The sequence below is a fragment of the Halteromyces radiatus genome, assembly GCF_025201355.1.
Source record: "Halteromyces radiatus strain CBS 162.75 chromosome Unknown BX664scaffold_1, whole genome shotgun sequence".
Taxonomy (NCBI): Eukaryota; Fungi; Mucoromycota; class Mucoromycetes; order Mucorales; family Cunninghamellaceae; genus Halteromyces; species Halteromyces radiatus.
In genome coordinates, this window is record NW_026251687.1 from 464,061 (window position 1) to 483,331 (window position 19,271).

Genomic DNA, 19,271 nt, shown 5'->3' on the forward strand with positions numbered 1-19,271 from the left:
GTCGCTTTCAAAGTAAATTAAATGCGAATTTCGGAAAAAAACGAAATGAATGTCGGATTTCCGAAATTCATTCAGTATTTTCATAATCAAACTTCATTTCTGATACAATATACAATCATCGATCATTATAGACAAGAAAGGGACTTTATTTCATTAATATAACTATACTACATAACTATACTACATAACTATACTACATAACTATACTACATAACTATACTACATAACTATACTACATAGCTATACTACATAACTATACTACAAGGATAACGTTCACCAGTATGACTAAGACCAACTAATGCCACCTCCAAGATAATGATCATGACTTTCACTTTGGGTATAACTATTGTATTTGATATGGATACTTCAGTTGGCAGTCTAACAGAGTCATTCCAGCGAAGAAGGGAGTCGATCTTGGCTTGATTGTATAGTTTGCAACCTACAGATAAAATTAACAAATAGCAATCCATCAACATCACTCTCTTTTCTTTTTTTTTTTTTTTCCATGCACATGTTACCTTGGCTATATCATTGAATGTTTGCATCACCATTATTGTATAGACGATAATCTAGCAAACTACAGATAAAATCACCAAAATGAGTAGTAATCCATCAGTGTTTATTTCTTTTTCTTTTTCTTTTTTCTATGTACAAGTTACCTTGGCTGCACCATCGAATGTTTTGTACCACCAGTAAACCCAATGTCATCATAACAGTTGGCTCGGAGAGAAATAAAGGCTTGCCACATGCAGATATCAGACAATTTCAGATCATCAAGAAAGATAGTTGTATCGTCTTACGTATAGCGCTCCACTATCAGTCATTGATATGATCCTCAATAATCTTCCCAAACCAAATACCGCAAATGTCAGGACTTAACAAGGACTCCAGCATGAAACAACACGATCAACAGACAATAACTGAATTTCCTACGTGTTGCATTTTGCCCTCCATCTACTTGAGCACAAAATTCAGTCACTAGATTCATAAATGATTCTAGAGACTGATCATCCTCGACCAAGTCCATTGCCCGTAGACAAACAAAGATCAATACACCATGATCTTCGTCTGACCAAAAGCTAAGTATAAAGTAATGATGACCATCCGACATTTGACTGTATAGACCACTATTCTGATACCTATCAGATAACAAAGAATCAGTAAAATGAGCAGTAATCCATCGATGTTATCCACTTTTTTTTTTCTTATATATATATATATTACCTTAGCTACATCAGGTGCCGATATTGATGTACCAATCATAAAAACCAATACCAAAGAGATAACCAAAAGCACTTTACGTATAGTATACTTTGTTGACTTTTTGTCAAAGAGAATGGAGATAACCAAAAGAACAGGAGCAGTAGCCTAAGACCATGAGAAAGAATGATAATAGGGAAATGCCATATCAAGTGGGAAAAAACAAAGGGCAAAGACCAACAATGCAGGAAAAAGATCTTGAAGAAATCACCAACCACAGTAGAGACAGACAAGAGTAATAGAGAGTTCAACCACCTGTGAAAGAAATATTGATGAAAACATCATTACAATAAGAGGCAGATGAGAGAAAGGAAAAAAAGACTAACCAAGTATGAAAACAGATATTGAGGAAGACACCACCAGAATGAGAGAGATCAGTGCAAGAGAGTCCAACCAAGAGAAAAAAAAAAAGGATAGAGAAGAAAGTACCATGTTGGAAGAGAGATGAAGTAGAGAGAAAGACCAATTACGTAGATAAGAGATTTGATGAAAATACCATTACAATGAGAGACAAATGAGAGAAAGAGAGTCTAACTAAATAGAAAAAAAAAATAAAATAAGATGAGCCACCTCTTGTACTTTTTGTTTCAAGATATTTTTGTGAATTTTACCACTTCTGCGCTAATTCTTTTAATTCATTACTAAACGGTAATGGTATCCAAAGTGTTCTTCAACCAATATTTGGCTTGATAATGCTTGTGGGAATATGGAGGGCACAGAATGAGCTACAGCTTGTCATGTTAAAAAAAAAAGTGAATTAAACAAGAAAGAAAAGCGAAGAAAAAGGAAGTAAGTGGATTTTCCCTTTATGCTAATGACTGACTTTGAATCGACAACCATTTTTTTTTTCTCTTTGATTTTGTACCTGAAATGCATTTCATTTTTACGAAATCTAATTCGATTCAAAATTACATTAATTTTAGATCTTTTTCCCATAGTGAAAGGATTTGCGAAAAGGATACGGGTCTCAAAAACATAGGTTTAGTTTAGGATTTTTTATTTTTAGTCTTTTTTATTACAATAAACTTGTTTCTTTTTTTTTTTAAAAAAAAAAGTTGACTTTGGACGATATTCATTTCGTATTAACGAGATCCATTTAATTTCAAAATGAAATCAATTTAGGAAATGCGACATTGGTTTCATTTTGGAACGAAATGTTTCCGGAATCAGTTTAGAAAAAAATTGGAAAACGAAATTAAACGAAATTCATTTAAGAAGAATACTAAATTAATTTAGGAAATACGAAAAGGATTCCGTAAAATGTCGGAAATCTGATATTTATTTCGGAAATCTGATATTGCTTTTCCCATAATATATTATTTACTCTGTTTATCTTCTTTGCATATGTATATATTTCTTTATCCAATAAACCAAAAATTCGTTTCTTTTTAATAATGATGCCTCTTTTATAATTACGAGATAATGGAATGAAAGTGATAATGGTAATAATGGACGATGGATGATTGAAGGAAGGTTAGTATATAGAGAGTTTAGACTTCTAATTATGAAAAATTAGTTGTTCAATTTATTTCAATTTATCCATCAACATGTTTCTTCCCTATGTCAAATCCATCAAGCACCATTTCCTTAATCACATGTCCTGCTATCAAACACCAAATTTCAATTGTTCTATGTAAGCCATTACCATGAACAACATCAGCCTCCTGAGGGCTTATCGGTCCAAATTCAATGAATAAAAATGATGACTTTTAAGTGAATTACAACAGTTTAAAGAGGTTCCTTGTGACTCCATTTCGCGTTATAGTGTAAAAGACAATGGTTTAAAATTTTCAAATGGCTTTTTCTCCCTATCGAGCAAGCTAACCAATGAGAAGCTATAATCTATGCTGTAAGGGCAGGTAATTCTATCATAAATTCAACCAAAGATTGCGTGTAAAGCAGACCAGAAATCGTTTAGGAAGATCATCCAACGTGGTTTATGCTGATATTTGTTCCTGAATCCATATGATGATAACATTACGATGCAGGGTAAAAAAAAAAAAAAAAAAAAAACCTGAATCTATTGATCAATGCACAACCAGTAGTAAACAATAGAGAGAGTACAAAAGTAATAATAATAATAAAAAAAAAAGGGAAGATTTTTATTTTCAAAAAGTATACAAAGATTCTATGTCAACTAATCTAGAAATGACATCCAAAATAAAAAACACATATAGAATATAAATATAAATAAAAAAAAAGGATAAATAAATACTCTATGTATAGAATTTCCTAGCGCATTCTAATCCATGATAATAATTGTGAGGAATATGATCACGAAGAACAGGTGGGTAAAAGCATTCCAGTAGTTGAAGGGGATTTCTAATTGTTTTTGTTGGGTATTCATCAGAGGAAGCGGGTATCCAGCTACGGTAAAAAGTATGCCAAGAGTGTATCACTTGCATCCATTTGGGTAAGCCATTGATATCAGAAGGAGGAGTTGGTGTAAGGGCATAAGGTCTATATAATGTCGAATTGACTTGGTCATCATCATCATCATTGTCATCATCATCAATAAAACAGACAGTCTCATCAGAAGTGGAAGAGGAAGAGACAGTACTGGAATAGGAAGATGGAAGAGAAATACAGAGATCCTTCAATATCTTGTCGTAAGATGGTAAGATAGCATCTTGCTGTTGTTGTTGTTGTTGTTGTTTGATTACGAAATCACCTGTATATCCACTTGCAATAATTTGCATTGATCCAGGAGATTGGTAACTTGATGGTTTGAGAGTAAGAGGCCGTTCAGGGTTGTGAGGAATCAAAACTCCATGACCAACATGTGCATAATTGAAGAAATCCCATTTGGAGACAAAACGACCAAAAATACGATTATCATAACCGACTGGTAATCTACAAACCGCATCAAGTTTGTTGACCACGCGCCACAGAGTAGACCGACGTTTCACAGGAGTATTACTATGACTAGCAAATAAAGAGGCAAAATCATCATCACCAACAGCAGGAGTGCCAATCACGTAGCAATCACGCAGATGAAGCGATTCTTGTAAATCTTCAGGACATTTTAACCAACGAGAAAACAAGAGACAGCTCATAGCAGCACCCAAAGAATGACCTGTTACCCAGACTTGTGCCTTTTTTCCAGGATAAAGTAATTTCGCCTTTTCGTGTAACGCATCTAATATAGCTTGGTAAGGATCCCGCTTGTCATCATCGCCAAAATCAGTTGTAGGAAACACTGAATCATAAAATCCTTGATGAGCAGCTCCAAATAGATAAGGTCTTGCATCAGCACGTTGAATAGAACAATCAACAAGGAATTCTATTGACAAAAAAAGCAGTAATAGGATCAATGTCCATTCTTTTCCTTTTTTTTTTTTTTTTTTTTTTACCTTCATAATTGGTTGGTGTAGTGCCTTTGAAACAAACAATAAAACAGGGATAATCTTCAGCCCAAAAAAGACCACAAAATGGACCTCCCAATGATTTCAATTCTGAAATGCCTGTGATCAAAAAAAAAAAAAAATCAATATAAACAAAATATTAGAAATAAATAAAATTTGTTGACGCTTACCTTCAAACTGTAATCCCATAGGCTTAGCGAATTCACGAATTCGTTTTTCAGATTCCCACAAAAGATGGCGTACAGTTCTTTCGGTCATAGTCTCTATTCCATCTGATGCATCAATATCATCTGGATAATCCGTCATCACATCATAAGCTTGCTTGACTAAATCATCATTTCGTTCATAGACCAAGGCAGAAAGTATTGTCATTGTTTGAGCAATAGAAATATCGAATACATGGTCCATATGTTCAATCTTTGAAGTATCAATGCCAAGTACTGGTAACGCCATTCTAACACGATTACGACTTTCATCAGACATCAATAAAGAAGGATCACCTATTTTTTTTTTTTTGTAGCAAAAGGTTAGTATCAACTAATATATATATATATATATATATATATTCTTGTTATTGTATCACTGACCCCAATTGATAATGCTAAGCCCTACATATATATATAAAAAAAAGGATAAAGTGAACCAATAAGTTACTAATCAATTGGTCATTTACCTTTTCCATATCGTGAAGAGAGATATAAAATCAATTGATGACCACCCATTCCTTCCAAAAAGAGTTTCAAAAAGAGTTCAACAAAAAGAAGAGCAACCATAAAAGTAGGATAGACAATAACGGTAGCCAAAGCACTGAGAGGAGCAGAAAAAATCATTGTCCAGTTAAAATAAAGAGTAAGTATGAGGTTCTTTGCCATTGTCATAGCATATTGAGAATAAGGTTGAGAAAAAGTACGTACAGGTCGTAGTTTTGAATTCTTGTCCTTGGTCCATCGCCGTATAGTGGATCGTCTTGGTTGAAAATAACTTTCATCTTGATCAGTAGGATGAAGTGACCTCAAAGCCTCCTTCCCAAGAGCCTTTATTTCTTCAAAGTGGTGTCGTCCATATCCTTTGGATCTATGTAAGCGTGTCATAAAAATTTAAAAAGATAAAGAAAGAAAGAAAAGAACGAAAAAAAAAAGGGGAAAAAGCAAGCTTAAAATACACGATTTTGAGTCTCCGCACACACGTTTCTCATGTGAAGAAATCAACATTTAATCGATAGCATGACATTCATTTGATGGAACAGATGTTAAACCATTAAAAGAGAAGATAATATTCTTTTCCGATCTTAATAGAGGACCCTGAATCATTGCGGCGTCCAGAACCAAAAAGGAAAAAAAAGATTCATACTTATGCCTGAGATGACAATAGATCAATTATGATATTTTATTTATAAACACGATTCAACAGAATAGTAATCTTTCATTTAAAAAAAAAGAGAGAGACATGTACGATGCAGTATTTACCAAAGTCAATGAAGAAAGTTAACATTCTCTTTTTTGGCTGCTGAGATTGAAGATCCCTATACATACGCACACGATATTTACCATTTGTGTATTTTCTTTTTTTTTTTTTTTTTGTTATTTTTTCGCCTTTTTTTTTTTTCTCCTATTTCATGTCCCTCTCTCCTTTTTAACTCCTTCCTTTCATACTTCTTTTTTATTCTTTTTTTTTTTTCCTTTGATAGTATGTCCTATTCAAGAAGGGATCGCGATAGTAGAAGACGTGATGGTGGTTGTAGGCTATATGTTGGTAAGATTCAACTCAATATATACTTTTAACATCTATTTCTTTTTCTAATTCTCCTTCTTGTGTTGGTTTGTATTGATGATTCACTCACAGGGAAGATTAATCGTTATGTTCGTCAACGTGACTTGAAGGATCTTTTTAATCGTTATGGTCATATCAAGGATTTAGCACTTATGGTATGCTGCCTAAACAAGACAAAAGTTGTTGTAAACTGACTCCCATCTTTTCTTTTTTTTTTTTCTTGCTTTTAGGACAATTATGGATTTGTTGAATTTGATGTAAGTATGAAGAACTTATTTTTGAAACATCTTGTAAGCTCAAACTAATGTTATTTCTCTTTTTTTTTAAAAAAAAAAATAAAAAATAAAAAATAAAAAGGATCCTCGTGGTAAGATTGCAAAATAAATATCATAATTGTCAAGTACGATCTAATTGTTTCTGGATATAATATTTATATATAGATGCTGATGATGCGATACGTGGATTGGATGGCTATAGACTAGAAGGTGATCGCATACAAGTGGAATTTGCGAAAAAGTCAAGGTATTCTGATCGTGGTGATCGTGGTGACCGTGGTGACCGTAGTGAACGCGGCCGTGATCGTGATCGTGAACGCTGTTGTTATAACTGTGGGGAAATTGGTAAATTGAAAAGAACTATACTTTTGGACGAGAAGATGAAGGTTGGACGCTGAAATAGGTTATTCATACCCTGTTCTTCTCTTTTTTTTTTTTCTATATAGGGCATTTGTAAGTTGATTGACATGAAACATTTCCTTAGGATGAACCTATCTTACTAATGAAATGATATTTCTTTTTTTTTTTATTGATATACAAAATAATAGTGCTAGAGAATGGTAAGTGGTTCAATAAATTTTTTTCTCGTATGTATGAAAATACCATAAATTCATTCTTCCTTTTTTTTTTTTTGGAAATATAGTTCTTTGCCAAAGGGTAGTGGTGAACGTGCTCAAAGATTCTCAGAAAATCGTTGCTTGTAAGTTACTCTATCTCTCTTTTTTTTTTTCTTTTTTGTTTGAAATGGATGACAAGTGGACTTTAACCTTATATGTATTTGTTATTGATAGTGAATGTGGTGAACCTGGTCACAGAGCTCAAGATTGCCCGTAAGTTAGGTACTTGATTGGATACAAGTAAGCTGATTTTATTTTTATTTTATTTTTTTATGCTTAGTACTCGTCGCAATGGTGGTGATATGAGTGGTCGTTCCAAGAGATATAGATCTCGATCTCGGTCTCCTCGTCATGATCGTCGCCATGAACGTAGTCGCCGTCATCGATCATACTCACGCTCTCCATCTCCTCGTCGATCTCGATCTCCTTCACAACCACGTCGCCATCGGTCTCCTACACCGCCCTCACGACAACGGGAAGAACGTGAAGATTCACCAGAAAGAAGCAACGGTATTAGTCCTCGACGCTCACTTAGTAGAAGCCCTTTAGTAGAAAGAGAATGATTTAGTTATGGTTAGATGTTGATATTTCATTTTTATTATTACATATTATCTTTTTTTATACTGTGTTGTCAATAAAATTTATTTTTTGATGTCTACATTTTATGCATGGGATGATGGAGCTGCCCCCAACAACTTTGATAGATGAAAGAACTCCGAATCTTGTTTTTTTTTTTATCAGCGCGTTTTCATCTTTTTCAATTCTTTTGTTTCTTTACTTTTTTACGTTATTATATATATATATATTTTAATACTATGTCTCCTACAGTTTATTCATTCCCTACCACGTCAGATTTATCCAATGGTTTGAACTCATTTGTTGAAAAAGTATCCCGTGAAGCTATCGAAGATCATGGTAGTCTTTCCGTGGCTATTTCTGGTGGATCGTTACCCAAGTTGTTATCAAAGGAATTGATACATAACAAGCAAGTGGATTTCAGCAAGTGGCACATCTTTTGGGCAGATGAACGATGTGTTGGTTATGATAGTGATGATTCAAACTATAAGGAAGTAAAGAAAACATTATTGGATCATGTTCCCATTCCTGCGAACCATATTTATCGTATCCATGAAACATATGGTATCAACAAACAAACCGAACTTGCCGCTAAGGATTATCAAGAACAATTGGTATCATACTTTGGCAAGGATGGATTCCCTCGATTTGATTTGATTCTTTTAGGTATGGGTCCTGATGGTCATTGTTGTTCTCTGTTTCCAGGTCATCCTTTATTGCAAGAACGTACACTCTGGGTGGCACCCATTGATGATTCTCCCAAGCCTCCTCCAGAACGAATTACTTTGACATTACCAGTGGTGAATCATGCTCAAACAGTGGTATTTGTGACAGCTGGTGAAGGAAAACGAGAGATGGTACAAAAGATTATTGAACAACCTCAATTGGAATTACCTTGTCAACGCGTACAACCTGAAAATGGACAAGTTTATTGGTTTGTGGATGAACCAGCAGCTGGATCATTGAACAAGTCATCCTATGCATCTTACAAGTTGTGATTATATATATATATATATATATATACTAGTATAGTAGATTTTATAGTATAGTTGAGGATGATTTTTAGGTGATGTCAAATAAAGTATATTTATATATAAAAAATAATTAAAAAAATAAAATAAAAAAAGACTTTGTGTATTTGCCTTTTTTGAAAGGTGGCTCAAATGATCATATTTTTGGTTATATATTCAAAAAAAAAAAAAAAAAAAAAAAAAAAAGGGTTGAACTATTCTATTTGTAGCAATTGTTAGAATTTGAAAGTAAATTGCCTAAGCATTAACTATGTGTGATACAAAGTCTTTGGTAATTGGTAAATTTATTTTTAACCTTCTAAAAAAATATGATGATTATATTTCATCAATCAACAATCATAGTTATCATCCTTTTTTGGTATCTCTCACTCATAAGATAATATATGTACTATACTATCCCTTTTATTTCCTAAATACAGTAAAATAAGCATGCAAAAAAAAGGGACCTTTTTCAATGTCCTATACAAAAGTGGAATCAGCATGGGGGAGTGTTCTTTTTCTCTTCTATTATTATTATTATTATTACTCTTTTTTGCCCTTTAGTTTTTTCGACCAATCAGAGACCGTGTTTCCATTCACAGTTCGTGTTACATTGAAATATTTTAAAGTTTGCTCAAATAAATTAAGTATTCCTTTTATTTCATTTTTTTTTTCTTTTCTCGTTCCTTTGTTTCTTTCTTTCTTTCTTACTTTTTATATCAATATCATTTTGATCTGAATAAGATATACTATAATTATTGAAAGGTAATAAATAAATAAATAAATAAATAAATAAATAAATAAAAAACTTAAATAAAAAAAAAACTAACAAGTCATTTTTATAGTTGACAATAATGGCGTATCATGATCAATATCATCATGATCGGTATGGAAATAATTCTCCAAGACCTCCACCAGTAACAAGATTCAATGATCATCCATTACAATCCTATGATTCTGGTTATCAAGATCATCGTGAAGGAATGAATCAGCCTTTATTAGCTAGTGGTATGTCTCCTGCACCTACTCCTCCTATGAATCGACCTAATCATATTCAATTCAACAATTCTTCAACTATGATGAGTGGAGGTGCTCAACCATCTGGTGGTTATATGCCTTTTCCTTCTGCTGGTGGTGTACCTTATGTAGGTGAAGCTCCTCGTAGACAAGCTAGACGTTACAAGACTGTTCGAAAAGTGAAATTGACAGGTGGAAACTTGGTGTTGGAAAATCCTGTACCTACCAAATATTTACAATATGTCCAACGACGTGATGCTCATGAATTTACTCATATGCGCTATACTGCTGCTACTTGTGATCCTGCTAAATTTGTTGCTGAAAAGTATCAATTACGTCAACAATTAATGAATCGTCAAACTGAACTATTTATTGTCCTTACCATGTACAACGTAAGTATATATATATATATTATTATTATTTTTTACTCATGATATCTTTCTTTTATTTATTTATTTATTTTAAAAAAAAATAATAATAATAGGAAGATGAAGTTTTATTTGCTCGTACTATGCATGGTGTAATGAAAAATATCGCTCATTTATGTTCAAGAGATAAATCCAAAACTTGGGGAAAAGGAGGCTGGGAAAAGATTGTTGTATGTATTGTATCTGATGGTCGAACCAAGATTCATCCTCGAACCCTTTCTTTATTGGCTGCTTTGGGTGTCTATCAAGATGGTATTTAAAAAAAAAAATAGGAGTATAGTGATCTGTATGTTAATTTCCCTTTTTATTATCATGATCATCATTCTAGGTCTTGCCAAAAATATCGTGGGTGACAAACCAGTGACAGCACATATTTATGAAGTAAGTCATAAATCATCTCCAAAATAAGTACTTATCCATGTCCTTATTCTATTTTTATTTTATTTTTTTATTTTTTATTTTTTACAAGCACACTACACAACTATCCATTGACCCTGAAATGAAATTCAAAGGTGCAGATAAAGGGATGGTACCTTGCCAAGTATTATTCTGTCTCAAGGAAAATAATCAAAAAAAGATCAATTCTCATCGATGGTTCTTTCAAGCCTTTGGTCCATGTTTGAGACCTAATGTATGTGTACTTTTGGATGTCGGAACAAGACCTGGTCATACATCTATTTATCATTTATGGAAATCCTTTGACATCAATACCAACGTGGCTGGCGCATGTGGGGAAATTAGAGCCATGGTAGGTCCTGGTGGTGCTTATCTTTTAAATCCATTGGTGGCTGCTCAAAACTTTGAATACAAGGTCCGTACCTTTCTTTTTATTAAAAAATCATCACTCATTTTTTTTTTTTTTTTTTTTAGATGTCGAATATTTTGGATAAACCATTGGAATCAGTATTTGGATATATTTCAGTCTTACCAGGTGCGTTCTCTGCTTATCGTTATGAAGCATTACAAAATGATATTAATGGTCATGGTCCTTTGGAAAAATACTTTTTGGGTGAACAAATGCATGGTGCTGATGCTGATATTTTTACAGCTAATATGTATCTTGCTGAAGATCGGATCTTGTGTTACGAACTGGTTGCTAAAAAGGATGCATCTTGGATTTTACATTATGTATCAAGTGCTTTTGGGGAAACAGATGTGCCTGATAATGTAACGTATAAATAAAGGGGGAGGGAATATTTTTTTTTGAATAGCCGCGACTTATACTTTTCTTTTCTTTTTCTTTTTTTTTTTTTTTTTTATTCTCAATAGGTACCTGAATTTATTTCACAACGTCGTCGATGGCTCAATGGTTCCTTCTTTGCTGGTATCTATTCTATGGTTCATTGGAGAAAAGTATGGTCATCTGATCATAATATTATTCGAAAACTCTTATTCATGGTAGAAGACTTATATCAATTGGTCAATCTATTCTTCTCTTGGTTTGCATTGGTAAGTTCAATTAAAGATTATCAGATCATATACCTTTTTTTTTATTTATTTATTTATTTCATTTCTCTTAATATAATAGGGTAATTATTATCTGGTCTTCTATATCATGAGTACGGCTATTTATGATCCTCACTTGACCAAGAAACCGTTCTCTGATACCGTTGGTCAAATCATTCATATTATTCTTAATTATATCTATCTCTTTTTGTTGGTGGTTCAATTTGTAAGTTTATTCTTTACATAATATTTTTCTTCTCTTTCTTATATTGATATATGTTATGAATAGGTATTAGCTTTGGGTAATCGTCCTCAAGGGTTTAAACTTGCTTATACTGTCATCATGGTGTGTCTTAGTGTGATTATGGCATACGTAAGTGTTTATTATTTATAAAGTCAACATCATTACTAACATTATTATCTACTAGTTATTATTCTGTACAGGTTGGATTACATATGTCAGTATCACCACAGTAGTGACGCAGTGGCATGACGCTGAAGGGACCTTCCTTACTCTGCTCAAAGAATCAACTTTCCGAAATATCTTGGTATCCGTATGTTCAACCTATGTGATGTACTTTGTTGCTAGTGTTTTATTTTTGGATCCATGGCATATGTTCACTAGTTTGATTCAATATGTCCTTATGTCTGCCAGTTTTGTCAACATCCTCAACATTTATGCTTTCTGCAATACTCACGATGTGTCTTGGGGTACCAAAGGGGATAATGGTGTAGCTACAGATCTTGGTGTGGTTAAGACGAAAAAAGACAAGGATGGTACACATACAGTAGAAGTGGAAGCACCAACGGAACAAAAGGATTTGAACGAACAATACGAAGAGGCTATCTTGGATTTGAGGAAAGTCGTCAAGGCTGAAGAATCTCATCGGGATGCTAAAACCAAGCAAGAAGATTACTACAAGGCTTTCCGTACCCGTTTGGTGTTGGGCTGGATCCTCTCCAACATGATCTTAGTAGTGGCTATCACAAATACTTCAAATCTTTGGAGTGATAGTCTCAAAAACTCTCGCGCTGATTATTATATGGTAAACCAAAAAAAAAAAAAATGGATGATGGATAATTGACGCTTTATTTCTCTTTTTTCTTTTTTTTTTTTTTTTTTTTTTTTTTGGTTTAGGGTGCATTATTATGGAGTGTTGCTGGTTTGGCTGCGATTCGTTTTGTGGGCTCTTGTATCTATTTGGTTTTCAAGATTTTCACTGGATGACGATCTTTTTTTCCTATGATACATCCCCTTTCTTTTTTTTATTATTATTATTATTTTATCATTTTACCATATGCATACAAATATTATTATTCGTTTATCATAGTTTTATTGTATTTACTTTTGATAGTACACAGATCATATTTTACCCTTCTATTTACTATTATCATTGTTTGTTTCTTCAATACAGTACATACTACTTTTTTTTTGGGTCTCATTTCTGATTGTCAAGTTTCATACATCTTATATGTACGATAATTCTTTTTTTTTATTTTATTATTTCGTTCTCATGATATTTTGTAAACGATAGCTTTCTCAAATAAATTATTATTTTATTATACCATACAGTATTCCTTATATGCTGGATGGATGCCAGTGGTGATGATGGTATGATGCTATACTATATGATACAGTAAGGATATGGTTTGATGACAATGATACAGCATGAAAGACCTTCATCAAGCATGCCACTCTCCTCTGCTTTTTTTTTACATCATACCATCGATAATTGTTATATGTTGTATAATCAAGAATAATCAATAAAGATGATGCACATAGTTAATGCAAGTTGATTATCATACTCAATTTTACTATTGTTTTTTTTTTTTTTTTTTTTTTTTTTTTTTTTTTTTTTTTATATATAATCTGCCTGTTATCCATAAAAGGAAGGTCATGCCGGGCGATCGGCGAATGAAATCGATGGGTAGGATTGAAGAGGGTTGAAGGATGTCTCTGGATCATCGCTATAGGGCAATCTTTCTCTTTCTTTGACTCTTAACTATATCAACCATGGTGGTAAAGCTCAACACATGATAAAATATAAAAAAAGGACGAAATCGGATGATCTTTAGGAAGACGATAATATCGAATCGTTATATAAAATGAATGAATGGATGGATGGATGGATGGATGGATATGTCTTCAGTCATGTAACGAATGAACTTTTTTAAGATTCAGTTACAGTGAATGGATGAAAGAGTGGATGGGTCATCATGGAAGGAAATGATAATGACATTCTTACTAACTGGTTCATTCTTTCTTTTTTTTTTTCTTTTTTCTTATATAGCAAGGTGCATTCAAACGTGAAGTCCAAGTTGGTCGTATTGTTCTCCTTAACTCTGGTGCCGATGCCGGTAAATTGGCTGTCATTATCGATATCGTCGATCACAACCGTGTAAGTGATGGATAATTAATGTTGTACTTGGAGAAGAATAAGAGGAGGAAATGATGACATACATGAACGATATATGGAACAAACAATAGACAAATCAACTGAATCCTTTCTATTATTATTATTATTATTAGGCTCTCATCGATGGTCCTACCACCGGTGTTGCTCGTCAAGCTTTCTCCTACAACCATTTGACTTTGACTCCTTTGGTCGTCAAGGAACTTCCTCGTGGTGCTGGTGAAAAGGTTGTCAAGAAGTACTTGGCCAAGTCTGATGCTATTGCCAACTGGGAAAAGTCTGCCTGGGCTCAAAAGATCGCTACTCGCAAGACCCGTGCCTCTTTGTCTGACTTTGACCGTTTCAAGGTTCAAAAGTTCAAGGCTCAAGTAAGTAGAAGCATAAAGCTATCATGAAACCCATTCACTTATTCTTTCTTTTCTTTTTTTTTTTTTTCTAGCGTCGCTTTGCTGTCGGTTCTGCCATCCATCAAGCCAAGAAGCAAGCTGCTTAAATTTAGTTTAGTATGCTTATCCCATTTTTATATGATTCATTATTTGTTTTATCCTTTGGTTATTTCATAGTCTTATAATAAACAAGCTGTTGTATTTCAAAGAAAAGAAAAGAATGATCGTCGTATATGTATATTGTCAAGGATTACAATTGGGCCCTTTTTTTTTTTTTTCTGCTTGAGATGACTGTGTTTGAAAAAATGACTTTGGTTGGCTCACTGTTTTTAATTTTTTTTTTCTTGTATTTACAAAATAAACGCGCTACTTCAACTAATTTCGTACCTCTTTCCTGTTTCTTATTTCTTTATACTGATTGTTCAGTTTCACACTTCACACCCTTTACTCAATGCCTGAAAGACAGCGGCAAACAGTAAGGGCTACGACGCTTGCACATCAACGTGCTTTGATACCTTCATCCTTTATGGATTTCCCTCTTCAAAGATTGGTGGCAACTATTATATTTGGAACTTTACAAACAATCAAGATCTTTTACGCATTTCGAACCTACACAGCTACTTACCCTGAACAATACAACGGCATCTTATTATGGTGGTGGTTTTTGGATGCAACCTTTATTTTTGTATTATATGTATTCCGGATTCCTTGGTTACAGTTCTCTTCTTTGAAATCCATTCTTTTAGTGATCTTTCTGTCAACCATTGATGTTTTGATCTTTGTTGGACCACAGGTAAAGTATAAAAACCTAGATCAAGTTTTGAATTATGATTATCATGACTGACATTTTCTTTTATAAAAGTTTCTCTTCGGTGGTGGACTCATCAAGCTATTATTAGGTAATTGAAAACAAAATCAACTTATAATTTACTTTTTTTTTTTTAATATGTATTATATTCCTTTTTTTTTTTTTTTTTGAATTTATAGGTGAATCCTTGGGCAAACAACTCAGTGTATCGCGCGCCAAAATGATTGATATCAAGGATGTTATTTTCGACCCTACGCATATTTTGGGAAAGCATACTGTACATATTTTACCATATGGGTAAGTTTCTATGAAAGAATATCAAACTATAATAAAATTCTTACTTCATTTTTGTTATTATTAGTACTGCAAAATTAAATCCTAATGATGAATATTTCTGCTTATCGTCTAACGAAGTGGGGAAAACTGATATATATATTCCTATTGTGCTGAACAACACGATCCCAAAATCAATCTCGGTATCACGATACGACTTTGACTCTCAAAGAACCAACAAACACAGCTACTCTGAAGATAAGATTCAACGAGCAACAGAAATTGGTCAGGGAAGACAAGGTCTTGAATACTACTATATACGTGTCAACAAACCTGGTGCTTACTCATTAGATAAAATTATCAGCAAGGATGGTGCTCATGTTCGACTTTACTCTAGAAATGCCTTTGTATTCACTTGTCCTATGGCTCGTCTTCAAGCTTCTGGCTATTCGGATTATTGCAAAGGTGATAAAGACTCGGTACAATTGGATGTAACAGGTGTGCCACCTCTCAAGGTTGAATATACTCGTCGCATTGGTAGTTCTGTCTCGGATTTGAAATTGGATCATATTCAACCTACTGCTCCTTCCTTTGACTCTCCATTGACTCGTTTCACTGCTGGTTTACAAGATGCTGATCCTTCATTCTTTACTCCTTCTTATCATACAAATTATGATTGGGCATCTCGTCAACTTCTTTCTATTCAACTCAACTTAACATTCGATCAAACACAACAGTACGAATATCAACTTAAACGTGTAGTGGATGGTGCAGGTAATGTGGTTGATCTTTCATCCCTTCCTAAGCAAGTGTTCACAGTCCATGGTCCTCCTTCTATCCAATTCACTTGTAATGTAAAAGATCCAGTCAAGTTACTCATCGGGCAAGATTCTGTTGGTGCACCTATACAACTTAAAGGATCTGGTCCTTACTCTGTGTCCTATGAATATGTCAGTGATGATGCAACAATGGATACCAAGAAAGTGGAAACAAAGCAAATCACAATCAAGAATGATGGTACCTCTACATTAGAAGTGAAATCTCCTGGTGAATATAGACTTATTTCTATCAGTGATCAATTCTGCAAAGGTGATGTACTCTTCCCTTCTACTTGTCAAGTGATTCAACCTCCTTTACCTTCTGTCAAGTTACAACATACTCCTATTCCTTCTGAATGTTCCAGTGGTAGTGAAATTGGAATGCGTTTTGTTGCTGATTTCCAAGGTGCTCCTCCTTACACATTGAAATACTCTGTGATCAAGAATCATGGTCGACGTAAACAAACTGTGGATCGACAAATCTCAACTGATCGTTCTCGTCATATTTTCACTTATTTGCCAACATCCAGTGGGTAAGTATCAAAAAAAAAAAAAAAGATGTGGAACTGACTTTTTTAAATTAAAAAAAAAATGATATAACTATAGTGATTATACATATGAATTCAAGACATTGATTGATGGTCATTACACTAAGGATCCAAAGATTCCACCTATCAAACAAACTGTTCATCCCCAACCTGATGCCAAATTTGATGAAAAATTAACTAGTAAACGTACTTGTTTAGGTGAAGAAATGAATTTGTCAGTCAACTTGGCAGGTGCTGCTCCATTTACTTTGGTCTGGGCCTACGATAAGCAAGAACATTCTGAAGTTGTCACAGGTGATCATTATGATATTTCACTTCCTCCATTTGAAACTGCTGGTCGTCACATTGTCTCATTGATCAAGGTATGTAATATATATATATATAATTAATCAATTGTTTAATTATTCATTTTTTTATATATACTTCTTATATTATAATAGATTGAAGATGCAAATGGATGTAGCAAGGAGTTAGATTCTAGAGATGTTGTGATTGATGTTCGTCGTGATCGCCCCATGGCTTTCTTCTACTCAGAAAACAAACAGGACAAAACGGTGTATATCGCGGAAGGAGAAACTACCAACTTACCTTTACGTCTGACTGGTGAAGGACCATGGGAAATTACCTATCGTCATATTAATGGCAAGAATGACAATACTTACACCAAATCATTTGTTGATCCAAACTCTGATCTCACTGTCAACAAGGTTGGCCGATATGAACTATTGACGGTAACTGATTCTATCTGTAAAGGTGATGCCTTACGACCTGATTATATTGTACAATGGATGGAAAGACCAGCATTGATTATTCCTGAAGATCAAGCCACTCTCCTTGCCAACGATGTTTATGAACGTCCTGCTATCTGTCAACATGTGGATGATACCATCAATGTCAAGTTTACTGGCCATGGACCCTTTACCTGTGCATACGATACTTTCCGTCGCGATCTCACTGTTTCTTCAAGTATGTTTAGCCGTCGTGATAATGGCATCAAGCTGGATCCTCAAGAAATGACCACTGGTCTGACCAGTACTCGTATTCCTCTTCGTACAGATGTTGCTGGCAAATACAAATATGTCTTCAATAAGTTATCTGATCAACGATATCAACATCCCTTCACACCTTCTCCATTAGTGCAATTGGAACAAACTGTTCATGCATCACCTACTGTCAAATTCTCTGGTAAGCCTGCCACAGTATCGTCCCCTCGTATGATGTGTGTTGGTGAAACGTTGACGTCGGCTGAAGATCCTATTTGGGTGGAAGCCACAGGTCAAGCGCCTTTTACAGTCTCTGTTCGAGTGAGCCAGCAAGATAGCAAGGATTATATTGTATTGAAAGATATTGAAAACTCTCGGTTTGCCTTGGATTTACCTGGTGTTTTGGAAGTCTCAGGAAAATATTATGTGGAGTTGATCCGAATTCAAGATGCGAATGGATGTTCTTCTGATGTGGATGGTCTTCCCAATACTATGATGGTGATTGATGCTCTTGGCATTGCAACTATTACTCCTCTTGATGCTTGTGGTGAAGTTTGTGTGGGTGATCAACTAGAATATAGTTTATCAGGCGAAGGACCATTTACCATTGGTAAATTTTTATTATTATTATTTATGATTTGTGAGAAAAATAGCCTAATTTTTTTTTTTTGTAGCGTACGAATTTAATGGTCGACAAGAAAAAGTGAAATCACCTACTACCAAATTATCGATGATTGCAGATAAACCTGGTAACTTGACGATTCTTTCTGTTGGTAATCAACGTAACAAATGTCAATCGTTCCCCAAACAATTAAGAAGTGAAATCCATCAAGTGCCTTCATCTCTTGTCAGTGGTGGTCATGATATCATTGAAAGTATCCAAGATGGTGATATGGTTCAGGCTGTGGTTGATCTTGTCGGTACTCCTCCTTTTGATTTTGAATGGCAACGTAGTGAATTGGTTTGGGATCATGCAAGAAAACATCATTATAAGGGTAGGGTGCTGGAAAGTCATGTTGTTCATGGTGTCAATGAATATCAATATCATATCAATACTTCCATTGAAGGTGTTATAGAGGTAAATTATATTTCAAAGGATGATAGGAAAAAAATATTAACTTGATGTTTATATATATATATATAGGTGGTTAGTATCAAGGATCGTTATTGTCAATATCCCCGTGCATAAACTTTTTTTTTATTTGTCATTTTTTTTTTTTATTTTTTTTTAGTTTTATTATTCTTCTCCTTTATATATTTATACATTTTTATATACA

General features: G+C 33.9%; 7 protein-coding genes across 7 annotated transcripts; 5 read left to right on the forward strand and 2 right to left on the reverse strand.

Moving 5' to 3' along the window:
- Positions 1 to 245: 245 nt before the first annotated feature.
- On the reverse strand, positions 246 to 2,141 carry BX664DRAFT_344770 (uncharacterized protein; the record flags this gene model as incomplete). Its single annotated transcript, XM_051547488.1, has 7 exons — positions 246 to 439; positions 549 to 577; positions 660 to 720; positions 934 to 1,132; positions 1,225 to 1,368; positions 1,903 to 1,991; positions 2,126 to 2,141. The coding sequence occupies 7 exons, from the start codon at positions 2,139 to 2,141 to the stop codon at positions 246 to 248; spliced, it is 732 nt and encodes a 243-aa protein (XP_051404205.1).
- A 1,335-nt stretch (positions 2,142 to 3,476) lies between these two features.
- BX664DRAFT_288217 (Alpha/Beta hydrolase protein) lies at positions 3,477 to 5,729 on the reverse strand (the record flags this gene model as incomplete). The annotated part of the gene is made up of 6 exons (XM_051541786.1): positions 5,299 to 5,729; positions 5,213 to 5,233; positions 4,796 to 5,125; positions 4,614 to 4,724; positions 3,944 to 4,543; positions 3,477 to 3,739 (listed from the first exon to the last, which is right to left on the reverse strand). Exons 1-6 carry the CDS (start codon positions 5,714 to 5,716, stop codon positions 3,477 to 3,479), a joined length of 1,743 nt encoding a protein of 580 aa, XP_051404206.1. The 5' UTR covers positions 5,717 to 5,729.
- Positions 5,730 to 6,241: 512 nt separating this feature from the next.
- On the forward strand, positions 6,242 to 7,947 carry BX664DRAFT_354163 (uncharacterized protein). The gene is made up of 9 exons (XM_051547732.1): positions 6,242 to 6,377; positions 6,468 to 6,550; positions 6,626 to 6,652; positions 6,753 to 6,762; positions 6,836 to 7,022; positions 7,219 to 7,230; positions 7,314 to 7,370; positions 7,462 to 7,500; positions 7,568 to 7,947. Exons 1-9 carry the CDS (start codon positions 6,314 to 6,316, stop codon positions 7,848 to 7,850), a joined length of 762 nt encoding a protein of 253 aa, XP_051404207.1. The 5' UTR covers positions 6,242 to 6,313; the 3' UTR covers positions 7,851 to 7,947.
- On the forward strand, positions 7,948 to 8,985 carry BX664DRAFT_319220 (6-phosphogluconolactonase). Its single transcript, XM_051542897.1, has one exon. It carries the CDS (start codon positions 8,103 to 8,105, stop codon positions 8,859 to 8,861), a length of 759 nt encoding a protein of 252 aa, XP_051404208.1. The 5' UTR covers positions 7,948 to 8,102; the 3' UTR covers positions 8,862 to 8,985.
- A 586-nt stretch (positions 8,986 to 9,571) lies between these two features.
- Positions 9,572 to 13,333, forward strand: BX664DRAFT_271349 (chitin synthase 1). Its single transcript, XM_051541141.1, has 11 exons — positions 9,572 to 9,638; positions 9,719 to 10,282; positions 10,375 to 10,570; positions 10,647 to 10,699; positions 10,788 to 11,129; positions 11,189 to 11,485; positions 11,588 to 11,767; positions 11,847 to 11,990; positions 12,054 to 12,137; positions 12,193 to 12,810; positions 12,903 to 13,333. Exons 2-11 carry the CDS (start codon positions 9,728 to 9,730, stop codon positions 12,990 to 12,992), a joined length of 2,559 nt encoding a protein of 852 aa, XP_051404209.1. The 5' UTR covers positions 9,572 to 9,638; positions 9,719 to 9,727; the 3' UTR covers positions 12,993 to 13,333.
- A 335-nt stretch (positions 13,334 to 13,668) lies between these two features.
- Positions 13,669 to 14,785, forward strand: BX664DRAFT_319224 (ribosomal protein L14-domain-containing protein). Its single transcript, XM_051542898.1, has 4 exons — positions 13,669 to 13,784; positions 14,056 to 14,163; positions 14,295 to 14,546; positions 14,618 to 14,785. Exons 1-4 carry the CDS (start codon positions 13,779 to 13,781, stop codon positions 14,669 to 14,671), a joined length of 420 nt encoding a protein of 139 aa, XP_051404210.1. The 5' UTR covers positions 13,669 to 13,778; the 3' UTR covers positions 14,672 to 14,785.
- A 186-nt stretch (positions 14,786 to 14,971) lies between these two features.
- On the forward strand, positions 14,972 to 19,265 carry BX664DRAFT_319225 (uncharacterized protein). The gene is made up of 8 exons (XM_051542899.1): positions 14,972 to 15,357; positions 15,427 to 15,463; positions 15,552 to 15,669; positions 15,734 to 16,996; positions 17,070 to 17,373; positions 17,452 to 18,604; positions 18,669 to 19,072; positions 19,139 to 19,265. The coding sequence occupies exons 1-8, from the start codon at positions 15,016 to 15,018 to the stop codon at positions 19,181 to 19,183; spliced, it is 3,666 nt and encodes a 1,221-aa protein (XP_051404211.1). The 5' UTR covers positions 14,972 to 15,015; the 3' UTR covers positions 19,184 to 19,265.
- The last annotated feature ends 6 nt before the right edge of the window (positions 19,266 to 19,271 follow it).

What these genes read in the sequence shown, in the direction of transcription:
- BX664DRAFT_319220 (XM_051542897.1), top strand. Translation starts at nt 8,103, where the DNA reads ATGTCTCCTACAGTTTATTCATTCCCTACCACGTCAGATTTATCCAAT.
- BX664DRAFT_271349 (XM_051541141.1), top strand. Translation starts at nt 9,728, where the DNA reads ATGGCGTATCATGATCAATATCATCATGATCGGTATGGAAATAATTCT. An exon ending in TTTGGGTGTCTATCAAGATG is followed by an intron (nt 10,571 to 10,646) that starts GTATTTAAAAAA and finishes TCATCATTCTAG; the next exon opens with GTCTTGCCAAAAATATCGTG. An exon ending in TTAGTGTGATTATGGCATAC is followed by an intron (nt 12,138 to 12,192) that starts GTAAGTGTTTAT and finishes ATTATCTACTAG; the next exon opens with TTATTATTCTGTACAGGTTG.
- BX664DRAFT_354163 (XM_051547732.1), top strand. Translation starts at nt 6,314, where the DNA reads ATGTCCTATTCAAGAAGGGATCGCGATAGTAGAAGACGTGATGGTGGT. An exon ending in TCAAGGATTTAGCACTTATG is followed by an intron (nt 6,551 to 6,625) that starts GTATGCTGCCTA and finishes TCTTGCTTTTAG; the next exon opens with GACAATTATGGATTTGTTGA. An exon ending in TTCTCAGAAAATCGTTGCTT is followed by an intron (nt 7,371 to 7,461) that starts GTAAGTTACTCT and finishes TGTTATTGATAG; the next exon opens with TGAATGTGGTGAACCTGGTC.
- BX664DRAFT_319225 (XM_051542899.1), top strand. Translation starts at nt 15,016, where the DNA reads ATGCCTGAAAGACAGCGGCAAACAGTAAGGGCTACGACGCTTGCACAT. An exon ending in ACTCATCAAGCTATTATTAG is followed by an intron (nt 15,464 to 15,551) that starts GTAATTGAAAAC and finishes TTGAATTTATAG; the next exon opens with GTGAATCCTTGGGCAAACAA. An exon ending in ACATTGTCTCATTGATCAAG is followed by an intron (nt 17,374 to 17,451) that starts GTATGTAATATA and finishes ATATTATAATAG; the next exon opens with ATTGAAGATGCAAATGGATG.
- BX664DRAFT_319224 (XM_051542898.1), top strand. An exon ending in ATATCGTCGATCACAACCGT is followed by an intron (nt 14,164 to 14,294) that starts GTAAGTGATGGA and finishes TATTATTATTAG; the next exon opens with GCTCTCATCGATGGTCCTAC. An exon ending in TTCAAAAGTTCAAGGCTCAA is followed by an intron (nt 14,547 to 14,617) that starts GTAAGTAGAAGC and finishes TTTTTTTTCTAG; the next exon opens with CGTCGCTTTGCTGTCGGTTC.